At 44.3% G+C, this 14,276-nt stretch overlaps 2 protein-coding genes across 2 annotated transcripts; one reads left to right on the top strand and one right to left on the bottom strand.

Annotated features, from left to right (window-relative positions):
- Nucleotides 1–126: 126 nt before the first annotated feature.
- On the top strand, nt 127–4,323 carry tm2d2 (TM2 domain containing 2). Its single transcript, XM_076167443.1, has 4 exons — nt 127–521; nt 851–938; nt 1,047–1,162; nt 2,491–4,323. The coding sequence occupies exons 1-4, from the start codon at nt 253–255 to the stop codon at nt 2,702–2,704; spliced, it is 687 nt and encodes a 228-aa protein (XP_076023558.1). The 5' UTR covers nt 127–252; the 3' UTR covers nt 2,705–4,323.
- Nucleotides 4,324–4,330: 7 nt separating this feature from the next.
- On the bottom strand, nt 4,331–13,693 carry htra4 (HtrA serine peptidase 4). Its single transcript, XM_076167416.1, has 9 exons — nt 13,186–13,693; nt 9,542–9,641; nt 9,256–9,460; nt 8,244–8,438; nt 8,104–8,136; nt 7,458–7,572; nt 7,293–7,350; nt 6,981–7,076; nt 4,331–5,659 (listed from the first exon to the last, which is right to left on the bottom strand). The coding sequence occupies exons 1-9, from the start codon at nt 13,691–13,693 to the stop codon at nt 5,494–5,496; spliced, it is 1,476 nt and encodes a 491-aa protein (XP_076023531.1). The 3' UTR covers nt 4,331–5,493.
- Between the last annotated feature and the right edge of the window lie 583 nt (nt 13,694–14,276).

Raw genomic sequence — 14,276 nt, 5'->3', positions numbered from 1 at the left:
CCTGCAGCTGTGGTAACCATGGTGGAGGTATGAGACCGGAGCACAGTGTATAAGAACGATTTGGCCGTAAACACGGAGTTAAGTTTTTATAATTCCTACGCTCTTGAAAGGCACCATTAGTTTTTACTTGGCGCTTGACGATGACATCACTCGACGCGACAACCTGGTCAAAACAAAACGACTAATGGCAGCTGTCCGTGTTTAACGTTACACTATTTTTATTCGGGTTAATGTCGCATTTAGAGGACGGTCATGATTTCGGTCAGTTATTTTCTGTTCTGCGGACAGTTCTTGTTGCTGTTGACAGTCGTTCTATTACAACATCTGGAAGGAATCCATCCTCTGAACGCTTCCACCGAGGAGTCTCCTGCTGCTTCCCCCGGACACGAAGCGACCGCCGCCCCGTTCACCGAGCAGCCGGAGCCCGACGTAGTGAAGTATGAAGTCCCGGTGGAGAGTGTGAACGATACGGAGACCTACGAGTATAAACCCCCGTCCCCGGTGGTCCTCTGCAGCTACCTGTGAGTGTGTGCGGGCTGGGGTTAGCACGTTAGCTTTGGGTGGCTATGCTAAAGGAAATCTCGTAAAATCTCGTTAATGCTACAAATCACGACCTGATAACTGGAGACTTTTAGCGATGATTAGGGCAAAATAAACCTTAAGCTTTTTATTTACCTTTGTTGTTGTATATTTCTGTTGAAGTAAGCATTTGACATGACATTGAGCACAGTTATGAGACATCATGGAGATATTATCCTTCTCCTGCTTGTCTGATCAGCTGATGAACCTCAAACTGTGACTGACATGTGGTTGTTCTCTTTCCCTCCTCTCCTCTCTCTGTGCGGTACAGACCAGAGGAGTTCATCTTCTGTCAGGAGCCTGTGGACCACGCAGGGAACCACAGTGCCTTTGCGGAGATGGGACACGGCTGTGTGGGGGTCAGTGACATCATCACGCTCTCACTCTGCCTGGTTGAAGACGTTTAGTCGACTCACACATGATGTTTGTTAATGTTTTTGTTTGTTTGTTTGTGTGTGTGTTTGTAGTGGGGCGGTCAGACTCGGAGAGAAGTGAACCACACACCTGTGATCTGCACGGCCCTGGATGAGATCGAGTGTGCTGGACCCAGAGAGTTCCTGCGGGGGAACGTGCCCTGCATCAAGTACGTGACTGCAGACACACAGACATACATGTGTTTGAATACTCAGTCAGTGTGTTGGTCCAAGATCCTCACTGTGGACATTCAGAGCTTTATGTCCATCAGAGCGTAACACTGGAGAAAAGACATTCACTACGTTTTCTGGAAAAGAAGCATTTCAGTGATTTCAGTACAAACATTGTTCACACACACACACACACACGTTCTCAAGGTCAGTCACCTCTGGAATGTAAAGAAAATGTTAACACCTATTGTGTCACCAGGAAACCTAAACCTGCACACAGAGAATCTATTCTAGAGCCCAGTGTGAATCTGATCTGGAGGAAAGGTCACAGGGTCACCATAATCAATAGGTCCTTCCTCTTCCTCTCTGGTGGACGTGCATGAGGATGTGCTGGACGTTAAACAGGCAGAAGCTGTGCTGCTTGGTCTTCGTATGAAGTTATGAGACTATAAGACTTTGTGTTAAACAGGAGGAAGAACACGCAGACTGAGCTTAGGATCAATCTATTGCAATGTTCATGAGTCAAGAGAAATACGTTCATGTAACAATGATTTAGTTTGTAACTGTATAAAGTTTTGGTCACAGTGTGTGAGTCCAGACTCTGATAAAGATTCAGACAGAAATATAATGTAAAGAAAATCAAACAGAACATAATCACGAAGTTCCTAAAGTGATCACATTCTTTAGAGTGAGGCAGCTGATTCAGACGGAACAGTGACAACACGTGTCCACTAGGGGGCACTGTTGACAAAGCTGACAAGGGACGCGCTGCATTGTTTGGTTCTAACAGAAAAGCTGCAGTGACAGAGAGAGGGAGAGGGAGAGGGAGAGGGAGAGAGAGAGAGAGAGAGAGAGAGAGAGAGAGAGAGAGAGAGAGAGAGAGAGAGAGAGAGAGAGAGAGAGAGAGAGAGAGAGAGAGAGAGAGAGAGAGAGAGAGAGAGAGAGAGAGAGAGAGAGAGAGAGAGAGAGAGAGAGAGAGAGAGAGAGAGAGAGAGAGACAAGAGAGACAAGAGAGACCAGGGACCAGGGACCAGGGACAGGCAACATGCAAGACAACAATACAGAGACCCTGCACTTTATATTTATACTGAGAAAAGTATTTATAATGTCAAACTCTTTGCTTTACCTGTGTCCATCTTTTATATAGTTGACCAGAAGTGAAGTGTTGCTGTCTTACACATGTCTCTCTCTCTCTCTCTCTCTCTCTCTCTCTCTCTCTCTCTCTCTCTCTCTCTCTCTCTCTCTCTCTCTCTCTCTCTCTCTCTCTCTCTCTCTCTCTCTCTCTCTCTCTCTCTCCCCCTCCCTCCCTCCCTCCCCCTCTCCTCAGGTACACCGGTCACTACTTCATCACCACTCTGCTCTACTCCTTCTTCCTTGGCTGTTTCGGCGTGGATCGCTTCTGCCTGGGTCACACCGGCACGGCTGTGGGCAAACTGCTGACGCTGGGTGGTCTGGGGATCTGGTGGTTTGTAGACCTGATCCTCCTCATCACCGGAGGCCTCATGCCCAGTGACTACAGCAACTGGTGCACCTACTACTGAGGAGGGAGGAGGGAGGACAAACTCCAACAGGGAGAACTCTGGCTGCTGCTCCTCAGCTCTCTGTTTGTCAGATATTATTAGATGGGTATTTCAGGGACTTGGCTGTAGTCTGGCCCCGGTTATGAACACTCTGGCCTCTGTGGGCTTTACAGCAGAGTGGAGTCCAGGGACCTCCAGAGGGACCTCCAGAGGGACCTCCAGAGGGACCTCCAGAGGGACCCCACAGGGTTTCTATAGACTCCTGAGAAAGATAGGGGAAGGATTTGATTTGGTTCTTATTTAATTGGTTTAAAATGTGAGCGTTTGAGAGGAAGTAAGGATGACTCAGCAGAATGATACGGCCATGACGGTTCAATACGACTTCTCTTCTCTCTTCTCTGGCCCCACTTTGGGTCTGGCACAGTCCTGATCCACTCTAGTCTCCCGTCACATGACCCTTACGTACCCCCACTCCGCTCTCCCACGCCAGAACCTCTCATCTTCTTCTCCGTTCCTTGAGTTTCCCCCTGCAGAGTCTGGATTGATGGCACCTTACAGCCACCAGCAAGTTTAAACACAGAGCCTGAGAAAGTTGAGGCTCACACACTGTAACTCACGCTGGCAACTTAATGATTGACTGCTCCCAGGCTTTGAGTGGAGGAATGTGGTGTGTGTGTGTGTGTGAGGGTGTAAATAGTTATTTAATCTGATAAATGGAAGGAATGGAACTCCAGATCCTGTCATCCGGATTAAGGTAATGAGAGTTGATTGACAGCTGAGGCATCGATCACGCGCTCCCATCCCTCAGATTCCACTTTGTTAAGTTTCCTGCCTTTTTTATGGGAGCTGGAGCTTTATGTGCTCGCTCACAGACGGAGCAGGTTTCATTACCCTGCGCTCCATAAAAACACTTTCACATCCAAATCATAAAAAAAAGCTGAAGAAGACGCAACCAATCAAAGTGTCGGCTCCTCCCCGTCAGCCGCAGAGACGTGGGAGACGTTTAGTGACTCCTATGTTTCCTCCTGACTGAAGAGAGAGCAGAGCTGGACCTTCGCTGAGTCCAGCTTAGCAAAAATCCACTTCTAGAACCTTCAGAGCCTTCACAGAGCTCAGTCTGAATGGTGATGTCATCATGTTCCCCATCACCAGTCACAGTGAAGCGGATGAATTCTCCTCCCCGGCTGAAATGTTCATCAGAGCTGTAGAAAGTGTGTTTGATGTAAAATACTGTAAATACGATGATTGATCTGCCTGTCAGAAGCTTTGGATCGTTTTATATTCTTAAACCTGAATCCAATCTACTCTTTTATTTATTTGCCTCATCTTTTTATGTGACCTGATGTTATTTACAAACTAATGAGAAACCCTTACACGTCTGTAAATGTTGTGAATCTGAAACTAAACGTGTTCAGGGGGGAAGAGTAAAGAAGTCTTTCATCTGTAAGTTAAGATTAAGATAAGGGACGACTGTACTTCATTCTTTTACTCTTTGTTCTTGTCTCTCTTGTGCTTGTAAACATTTGAATGAAGCAGCACAGGTGTGTGTTGGACCCGGAGCACAGGAACACACAGACGTCTCCTCTCGTACTCGTCACTGTGCTGAGTCTTTATCATCCAATTAAAAAGATATCCCTTAAGTCTGATCTCATAATTCTCAGAGTGGATTTAATGGGCTGTGGTTTGTTTCCGTGTGGAGACTCGGTCTGCAGGCGGTCTCTCTCTCTCTCTCTCTCTCTCTCTCTCTCTCTCTCTCTCTCTCTCTCTCTCTCTCTCTCTCTCTCTCTCTCTCTCTCTCTCAGACGGCTTCATTCATCTCAAGGTTTCTTTATTACACTCATGTACAAACTTGATACCTTATATTAAATGTCTAAATGAAAAGCTGACAACAACACAGTGCAGTACACAGTTTTGTTGCCATGGCACCCGTATACAGTGAGGATCGTTTACATGGCATTAGGAAAAATAGTTTCAGTTCTATTTGTTCAAAATATTACATACGTATGTACCAATAAAGGGTTAAGAATGGATACAGCCACAACTGGATGTGTGTTAAGATGCTGGTGGGTCACATGATCAAGTGGATTGATCAGGAACCAGCTGATACTGTGAACAACACAGGAGGTAAGGTTTATGAAGCTCACGTCCTCATGCGTTTGATTTACAACACACATACAAATATCCCATTAGCAGCCTTTAGATAAAATGCTATGAACACGATGGCTGACAACTATTATACAACTATTATACAACTATTATACAACTATTATATAACTATTATATAACAAACATTATACAACTCAAGTCTTTTTCATTTCGCATAAATCTCACACATCCTGCAACAGAGCCAAGTTGCATGTAGCGTTTCCTCCAACACTTTGCTTCATCATCAAAATGTATACTTACTAATCAATCAGTCAATCAATCAATCAATCAATCAATTCATTTTCAAACACACAGGCACTTGTGAAGTTACTTGTCCTTTTTGGAAAACGCACCCTTTGTTTTCCTTCATTTACCAAAAGTTTTTAAGTGTCCTTAATAAAGTCTTAAAGTCTCCTTAAAGAAGTTACAAACTTACATCCTGTTGGAGTATGAACTTACTCCAACAGGATGTGTGAGTGTGTGTACACAAACACAGTGGTGTGTGAATACTTAGTGTGTCTCTCACCTTAAACATGATATATTCACAGATATAAGACAAACACATTAAAAATAAAATGCATGGCAAACTTTACATCTGTTTACATCAGAATTATTACATTTGAAGGTAGATTGAATGGTCGTCATTCATTCCAGTCGCAGTGACATCAGTCAATCTCCTCAGGAACGATTGTTAGTGCGACGTCCCTGTCGTGTCGTCGCACAACCACAGAGAGAGAGGAGCCGGTCTGCACGGCGTCCGTCACTTCATCCATCGTGTGAATCGGCCGGCCGTTGATGCCGATGATCACGTCGTGACTGATCATACCGGCACTGTGGGACACACACACACACACACACACACACACACACACACACACACACACACACACACACACACACACACACACACACACACACACACACACACACACACACACACACGTAAACACCCCTGACCTTTGGTCAGGTCTGGTACTGTATCACATTCCCGCTCCCTCAAGAGACAAAGTAAACAATCCGACGGCGGGGTCATGACATCATATTGCACGCTGACATTTACACCGGTGGCATTTCCTCTAACTGATGATCTTATGCAGACTGACTGACACCGCATGCAGGGGAACCAGGAAGATGGAATTCAGATAGCGAGGAGGCGAATCTGCGAGGAGGCAGAACATGTGGAGGAAACTGTCCTGTCCTGTCCAATTCTGTCTGCTGCTCAAAGCTCCAGGCTTCAGTGTCAAGGGGAGAATGTTGGGCTATTAGGAATATAGTGAGTCTAAAGCGTTAGAGAGAGAAATCCTGTCTACATGAAGACAAAGATGTCAGAGCTCTGCCTGTGGGAAGCACAAATATAATGAGCAACTGGACCACAGTTCAATTTGCAGCCTTGAGAAGTGCAGGGATGCTCTGATTCCACAGCTCGGGAAATATCCAGAGGCCTCCAAACACCGGCTCACAGAGCGGCTGCTGCATTCGGTCAAATCCAGTACCAAAACAATGTCCTGCTGTATATCAGACTGATTAACTTCAGGTAGGACGAACTACAATGATGGATTTATTCAGAATTAAAGAATAAACAGTGTCTGTGAAAGAACAACAGTGTCTTTGTATCAGTCAGGGTTTGATCCATGAGGTTGATATTGATGTTGCTATATGTTGGACTGAGGCGGGGGATATACTTGCAAATAATATTCATTCTTAAGCATTCAGCACTGATTACTAATAATATTAGACAATCACATGTATGAACACTTGTGCTTTATCTCCTTCAGGTCTGATATTGTCACATTATATTAAACTGGAGATATTTGCCACTCAGCAACAATATATAGATTTTCCACATGCTTTTAATGTGTGTTATTTTGTGAATTTACCTCAAAATTCTGAAAAAACGCGTATACAAATATTATACATGTACAGTATCTTCAAATTCTACCAAAGTTTAAAGAATTTTTAAATCCAGAAAAGTCTAATTTAGTTGTTATGAACTTCCATGTCCATGTTTTTGTGTAAATCAAGGTTTTCCTCATAACATTATAGCCATTTTAGAATAAAGCCTTGATATCAGCCAGTGTCAATGTCCGGCACATGTCCAGTGTATTGTAGTATAGTGTGACCTTGTCTGCGCAGGGTTTGGTTGAACTCTTACCTGGATGCGGCTGTTCCAGGTATGACCTCGTAAATATAAACTCCCGCTCTCACGTCGGAGAAATCTTGCTGCTGCTCCTTGAGATCTTGGATCAAACTGGACAGAGAGAGAGAAGAGTAGGGACGAGTTCAAGTTCAAACAAATCAATCAAAATATATCTGGTATATTGGTCTAAAAACAGACACAAGCAGGTTAAATAGAGACCAGATCAGTTCTGATGGTGTATTCCTGCATTCTAACTGCATAATGCTTTACAAACCCTCATGGATAAGCCTTCTAATCAGACCTTGAACTCTCCTGCTGTTTACTCACGATGGTGAAAGCTGCAGCATCCGGACGCCCATGTATTTCTTTTTTGATAAAGTATTTCCTAAAAGAAAACACCTGAATGAATGAACGAGCACATAAATAAATGAAGGACAGATATAAGCATGGTATCTGAGGAGGAGTGTGTGTAAACGCTGGAACGCCACTCACCGCTGATTTGTCTGTTATAAGATTCAGCGAGGAACTGCCGCACTCGGTCAGCAGGAATGGCAAAAGAGATCCCAGCTGCCACTTTCAGAGTATTAATGCCTATAACGTCCCCGTCCTGTGAAATAGAGCGTGAGAGAGCCGGTTCTTAACTGTTGGACGGACTTTATGGCTCTGCTATATGGAAAGACAAAACGGCAGTAAAAGCAGTGCATATGTTTTCTTCCACTGAGCGATAAGTCAAAGTCTGTGAAGTTTTGGTTTCACCTCCAACACAGCACCGACAGAAATACAACTTTTAACAAATTAACTCTGGGGAAAGACAGTGAACAGTGTAGTGTCGGTATGGCAACTATGTGTTTAGTCTTTGAAGAGAAGCAGCAGAGCACAGAGGAGAGATTTTGGGTTATCCCTTACTTAATGGATTAAAATCAAATCAAAAAATCAAAAAATCAAAAAATCAAAAAATCAAAAAAAAAAAAAATAAATAAATAAATAAATAAATAAATAAATAAATAAAATAAATAAATAAATAAATAAATAAATAAATAAATAAATAAATAAATAAATACATAAATAAATAAAAATAAAAATAAAATAAAATAAAATAAAATAAAATAAAATAAAATAAAATAAAAAATTCTCTTACCAGGTTGACAAGTGGTCCACCTGAGTTTCCATACTATGAATTTAAGAGAGAAAGCAGAGAAACGTGTGTTTAAATCACAACCCTAAAGGACATGAAAGAGGATGAGATACATGAGGTGAGGAGTTTGTGGCCTCACTGACGTTGATGATGGCGTCGGTCTGGATGTACTCCATGTCAGAGTCCTTCAGGCCCAGCTCCACGCCGTTCCTCTGGGTGGTGCTGATGATGCCGGTTGTCACGGTGTTCTGCAGGGAGATGGGGCTTCCCACGGCAACGACAAACTCCCCCGGACGCAGGTCAGACGACAGACCCAGACGAAGCACTGGCAAGGGACTCTGGAGCAAGGCAGCAGTGTGAGCAGAGAGTAGAAAGGAGTCATTTAATGGTGATTAATGCTAGGAGACTGGCCAACTAGTTTACACTTCAAGATTTGTCAGTTGCAGTTGATCCATTAGCATCCGTAGTTAGCGGTGCTGTTTCCATGAGCGTTTCTTCTCCTTGTCTTGTGCAGCTAAGGTGATTTGTTGAGTAAACCAATCTAACCAAAGCCTTAGCTTGTCTCTGCCTGCCCTCTTATGCCCGGCCCAGGCTGAATTTATTGCTATATAATGTATCTCCTGCGGCGTGGAGACTTTAGAGCCGTGCATCATGACATCAGTCAGGCTATAGGAGCGTCTAACAGCGACGTAACAGACTGTACTGCCTCACTGAGTGAACCTTACATTCATACACAGCTCCTAAGCTCTGTCTTCAATTCAGATCAGCTCTAAAGCTGTTAATCGTCTCGTTCCTGCTGAGTGGAGACTCAGCGAGGTGGTCAGGAGGAGCGGAGCCTCTTCCTCCACACAGAGCAGCTGCTTGTGTCCACGCATGTTTTATTCAGAGCACTACACACAAACAGACACAAACAGCTGAAACTTTGAATTTATGAGGCATGACCAGCAAATCCCCGGAGGAAATCAGCTGATAAATTGACCGTGTTAAAGACTGGGCTCTAATTCTGAAGGGCAGAGGCCCTTTGTGACTTTCACCAGCCCACTATCTACACAGATTAATACACTTTGATGGAAGCCACTCGTGACAAGAGGCCAGGCCAGAATAGAACACAAGATAGACTTAAGGGCACTCAGGGAGCGACTTCTTTCCACTCACATCTGGCTCAATCTTGATGAGTGCGATGTCCATCCTCTGGTCCGTGTCCTTGACCGTGGCGTCGTACTGCAAACCACTTTTCAGCTCAACTTTTACCCTCTGTTTGTTGGCGAGAACGTGTGCATTGGTGACGATCCAGCCGTCCTCTGACACAACAAACCCTGAACCACTGGACACAGACACCTGCTCGCTGGAAAACGGCAGCCTGGCATGAAAGAAAAGCCAAGATTAGCTGTTTGTACGTCAGTTTCCATCTGTTTTCATCTGTTTTTCCGGGTTGTTTTACCTTTGGAAAAGCTCCAGATGTACAACAGCTGGAGCAATCTTATCCACAACATCTGCAATGAAGTTGAACTTGTATCGCATACTTCCTGGATGTTGTGTTCCTTTGATGAGCGCAGGAGAATAAAGGAAACATGAGAAATATCTTCAGCACAAAAATCAGCATTTAAATTTCAATGAACAAAAGTGTAATTTTCATCAAAACTACAGTTTAAAAAGTCAGGATCTGATTTTGGATTCATTCTCACATCGTTCCTTTCATGTCCATGTATCTCCTGAAGAGTGGAATTAAAGTTCATCACCAGATAATCTCAGTAAGCCAAAGCTGAGTGTCTCATGACAGCAGGCTCAATTCTCAGACAAGTCATAACACATCATTGCTCTTTAAGTTTGTACAGCCCAGGTAAGATCATGAACTCACTGGAAACAGACAAACATCTTCATGAACATGCAAACCATCTGCTTTACTACTTTTCTACTCTTGCTACTTTGTTGTAATGGACAGAATGAGGTATCGCTCACAGTACATCACACGAAATCAGCATCTACATCCTAACAGAGTGCAGCCGTGAACATTACCACCCAACAATCTAAGATAGGATTCCCTTTAAAACCAAATTCTTTGTTGAACACCTGCCTTTGATGCCTCTGGGCCAAATCAAAGTCGTCCTCCGTCCTCACTGTCACTGTGCTCTGCTTCTTAAATTAACTTCACCGTGTTTCCTCCAGCAAACACTCCTCCATCTCAGATGCCTCCTCACTCTCCAACTGACGCCGTGTGTGTCTCACAAATCAACTTGTCTCTACAGAAACACTTTAAAATGCATCTGATACCAGAAACTACTTTGGAAGTAGGGGAGTAGTTGGGGTCGTCAGAAAACCAAAAATACCTCATATAGTTTTCCTGTTCATGGAAGAAACTGGAGCTCAGTCCTTAAACTGTGTTGCCATAGCAGCTTTGCATATAAATCCCAACACGTGCTGAGGACCTGTCATGTGTCTCACAGTTGTAAAACAAGTAACATCCTGTTTGACTGGGATGAAATAACTCAGTTTACTTTAAGGAGACAAACTGTACAGTACTGTAGTCCATGTTGTGATTGTCGTTCCAGGCTCTGCTTTGAAACAGATTGATACTTTTTTGACATATTTTCACTGCTTGGTGAATCATTCAGGGTGAGAACAGGCAGGTGGAGGCGTTGTCATGGATAAACAACCTAGTAAGGGTGTTCAGGATAATTAATTTAACGAATACACACACACACACACACACACACACACACACACACACACACACACACACACACACACACACCATCATCTGGTGAAAGAAAGAAAAACTAAAGCTACACCTACAGGTTCGGTTTCCCGATCACCATGGTTACCAGTGAAAGGTGATGAACTCTGCAGGCAGGCTTTGCTGGACCATATTGTCCATTGTTATGTTCACACTGACGGACACAAAGTTGTGTACCTCATGTTCATCAGTCTGACAATCATTTAGTTTGATGGATGTGTGACACAGTAGACGGCTAACATTAACATATTATAAATATAACAACCGAGGGAGACACGACCAAAAACAACAGCCTCAGTGAGCACAGCAGTGAAGAAGCAAAACAACAGCAGCAGTGTTCCTCTTAATGTAACTCAGCTTCGATTGCATTCAAATAAACCTGTGTGAAACTGTAAACAACACAAACCATTTACCGAGCGCAACATTCAAACACACGGCTTTCTAATGAAGCTGGGTGTGAAACAATAAATGAAACAATGACTTAATGAAAGAGACAATAAAAGACACTGACAACTGAAACCACACAAACAGGCCAGAGGCAAGAAGACACACAGACAGCCATTCTGCTGTACTCTGGGTTTCTGGCATGAAGATTCAGATAGAAATCATGTAACAGTGACGATACAACATGCCGGTATCGTGTTGCATGTTTGTCTCTGGATCTCCGTCTTCACACTCACAGGTTTAACATGAACGTGTTTACCTCGGGCACATGTTTCCTGTATCTCAGGTCATTTCAGAAGTTATGTTAAGCTCACATCCTGGTCTGCCACACACGGTGACGTATCTGACAGCAACGAAGCTAAAGCGCTAACTGGAAGCACACATTTGAAGTCTGCAGACTCTGTGTGACCTGTAAGGCTTTGAAGTTTGCTTTCCAGACAGTTTTCAGTTTTGAAATTCTCAGAAATATAGACAGGGAAAAGGATTTTACAGTGTTTTTTTCTTTTTCCTTTTCAATGCTACAGTCTGCAAACCTTTTCAACCCTGCTTACAACAGAAAGCAGTGGGAGGACGAATGCAGGAGGAACTCTTTTCCCTGTGTGTGTGTGTGTGTGTGTGTGTGTGTGACTATAATAGGCAGCTGCATATTATGAAAATGAACAGGACAGGATATGAAAAGGAAAACGATGTATTTGCACGCAGGAGTTGAAATTTGCAACTGCTAACTGGGGGAAAAGCTTATTAGCTCTTTAAGTCAAATAAAAGAGCCCAGGTGATGATTAGCGCTCAGCAGGGGGCTCAGGACCGAAGCAGATCTTGTATTCAGCCTTTATTAGGCATGGGAGTGTTTACAGCCAGTATTCAGCTCCGTTTAGCCGCTGCCCTGCCCAATAAAGTTGGTGGAACAGTTGGTGCTTAAGTGCTTTGCTTAAGGGAACCACAACAGCAACAGCAACTGATTCTGTTTCTCTGATGTCTTTGTCATTTATTTTCACTTTATGCCTCCATACTGTAAGGTCACAGTGTGGCACCGCTTCAAACTGCAGCGATCACAGAGGATCTATACGGCACAGCTATCACCTCCATGCATCCATCCAAGGGTCCGCTGACTGAACACTTATTGGATCTCTTTGTTCTAATATAAAGGCCCAAACATTTGTGATTGAGAAGCCGTGAGTAAAGAAGCACAGGTTTGGATCCATAATTAGAACTGATGATGAACATTAACCTGATTGGTCTTTAGCGCCACCTCTGGCAGATCAATATATAGATAACTCAATGTATATACAACTCAAAGAACACAACACAGCTGCAGCTCAGAAACAAGACAAGGTGAACTTTTGTAGCTGCTGAGGTTCTCGTCATAGATAAGAGTCGAAACAAACAAACAAACAAACAAACACAGTAACTTCCAAACAACAACAAACAGTAAATGCTTTATAAAAGTTTGTGTTTCTTAAAGTTATAAGCTTAAAAATACAGGCGAGCTTCATCTTCACTGCAAATCAGGCAAAACACAAACACATGCTGTTAGTTTCACACTCCTGTTCTCTGTGTTCTATTACTGCCAAATGAATAAATGTAAATGTATTTAAATTTTTAGTTTACTTGACTTTTGTTGCAGCTTTGGGTGATTTGAATTTTTCAGTGTTGTATTTTTAATTTTTGCTTTTCTTGAACCCTCTGACATTTTGTTCTTTACTGCAGCTGCCTGCTTCGATTATCAGCATCATTATTATTATGGGATGGAGCCTGCGAATCAGATTCATCAATAACAGAAAGATCAATAAGAAGGAAGGATGTTACGATCAGGGGGACTAATTGGGAACAACCTGGGAACATTTGTGCTTTAACACAAGATAAATAAACACACACACACACACACACACACACACACACACACTCACCAGACTCACACGGGCCCCTCTGCACCAAGATGACCGCTGCAATCTCCCCGAGCTCGGCCCTCTTGTTCTCGGCCGTGAGGCGGCAGGCGCTGGGGTAAGTCCTCCCGTCGCTGCCGCACACGGGTCCGGAGGAGGCGCACACGCAGGCGCGCCGGTGCCTCCCGTGTTTCCCGGCGGGAGACTCGCACCGCAGCCCGTCGCCGCAGGACTCCTCCCCGCAGGCTTCACCCTCCCCGGCCGCGCACACGGAGCAGCAGCCGCAGCGGTCCCTCGCCAGGCCGTAGTAGCAGGCCCGGGGCGGGACGGGGCAGTGGGACGCGTCGCACACCTCCGGGCACGTTTGCCTCCTTCTGATCAGGCCTGCGTGGACGGCGGAGGTGAGGAGCGTGAAGTAAGTCACAAACTTCAGCGTCATCGTGGGCCAACTTCCAAAATCAAGTTTCTTCCTGTAAGTGTGGATCTCGCCCGGTCCCGTGGGAGCTCCGTTCGTGGAGGTGTGAAGGTTCATGTGGGGCTTCCAGGGACCTTCAGTCTCTCAGAGTCACGCTGCTGCTGCTGCTGCTGCTGCTGCTGCTTCTTACACAACAGATTTATGGGCTTAAATGTATCTGCATGTCTGCATATCTGTAAATGCATCTTCTAGTCTCTGCATGTTCATGTTCCTCCTGGATTCTTTTCATGTATCTATGTGCTGCAGACTTTACTGCTGCTGTGGAATGAAGCTGCAGGAGCTCACAGAGAGCCGGCAGCTTCCTCAGGCCTCAGGTCTCAGGTCTCTGCTGGAGCCGGATCTGAGTTTATGTAACAGAAAAGTTAAATACATGATGGCAGCAGAACGTGTGTGTATGATGCCTGTGGCCTTAGATGAGGGTGTGTGTGTGTGTGTGTGTGTGTGTGTGTGTGTGTGTGTGTGTGTGTATGTGTGTGTGTGTGTGGAGAATGCAGTGAACCTTTTCAGCGTGAGTGAACTTTTGAACCATCAGAATCCTGAACTGTAGCATAATTCCTGCTTGATTGTGTTGCATGGGCTTAAAATTGTTTGATCATAAATGCAGCATGCTTGATGATGTCATGTTGTGGTATGATTCACA

Source organism: Genypterus blacodes, unplaced genomic scaffold, assembly GCF_046128005.1.
Source record: "Genypterus blacodes isolate CSIRO-AG114 ecotype Tasmania unplaced genomic scaffold, CSIRO-AGI_Gbla_v1 ptg000158l_1, whole genome shotgun sequence".
NCBI lineage: Eukaryota > Metazoa > Chordata > Actinopteri > Ophidiiformes > Ophidiidae > Genypterus > Genypterus blacodes.
The sequence above is the reverse complement of the archived record's forward strand: the minus strand, read 5'-3'. Positions and strand labels throughout refer to the sequence as shown.

Excerpts from the sequence above, each read along its gene's own strand:
- htra4 (XM_076167416.1), bottom strand. The coding sequence starts at position 13,693 with ATGAACCTTCACACCTCCACGAACGGAGCTCCCACGGGACCGGGCGAG. Across the intron at positions 8,439-9,255 it reads TCATCAAGATTGAGCCAGAT|AGTCCCTTGCCAGTGCTTCG; the intron begins GTGAGTGGAAAG and ends GCCTTGCTCCAG. Across the intron at positions 7,573-8,103 it reads GTGGACCACTTGTCAACCTG|GACGGGGACGTTATAGGCAT; the intron begins GTAAGAGAATTT and ends TCTATTTCACAG.
- tm2d2 (XM_076167443.1), top strand. The coding sequence starts at position 253 with ATGATTTCGGTCAGTTATTTTCTGTTCTGCGGACAGTTCTTGTTGCTG. Across the intron at positions 522-850 it reads GTGGTCCTCTGCAGCTACCT|ACCAGAGGAGTTCATCTTCT; the intron begins GTGAGTGTGTGC and ends TGTGCGGTACAG. Across the intron at positions 1,163-2,490 it reads GGGAACGTGCCCTGCATCAA|GTACACCGGTCACTACTTCA; the intron begins GTACGTGACTGC and ends CCCTCTCCTCAG.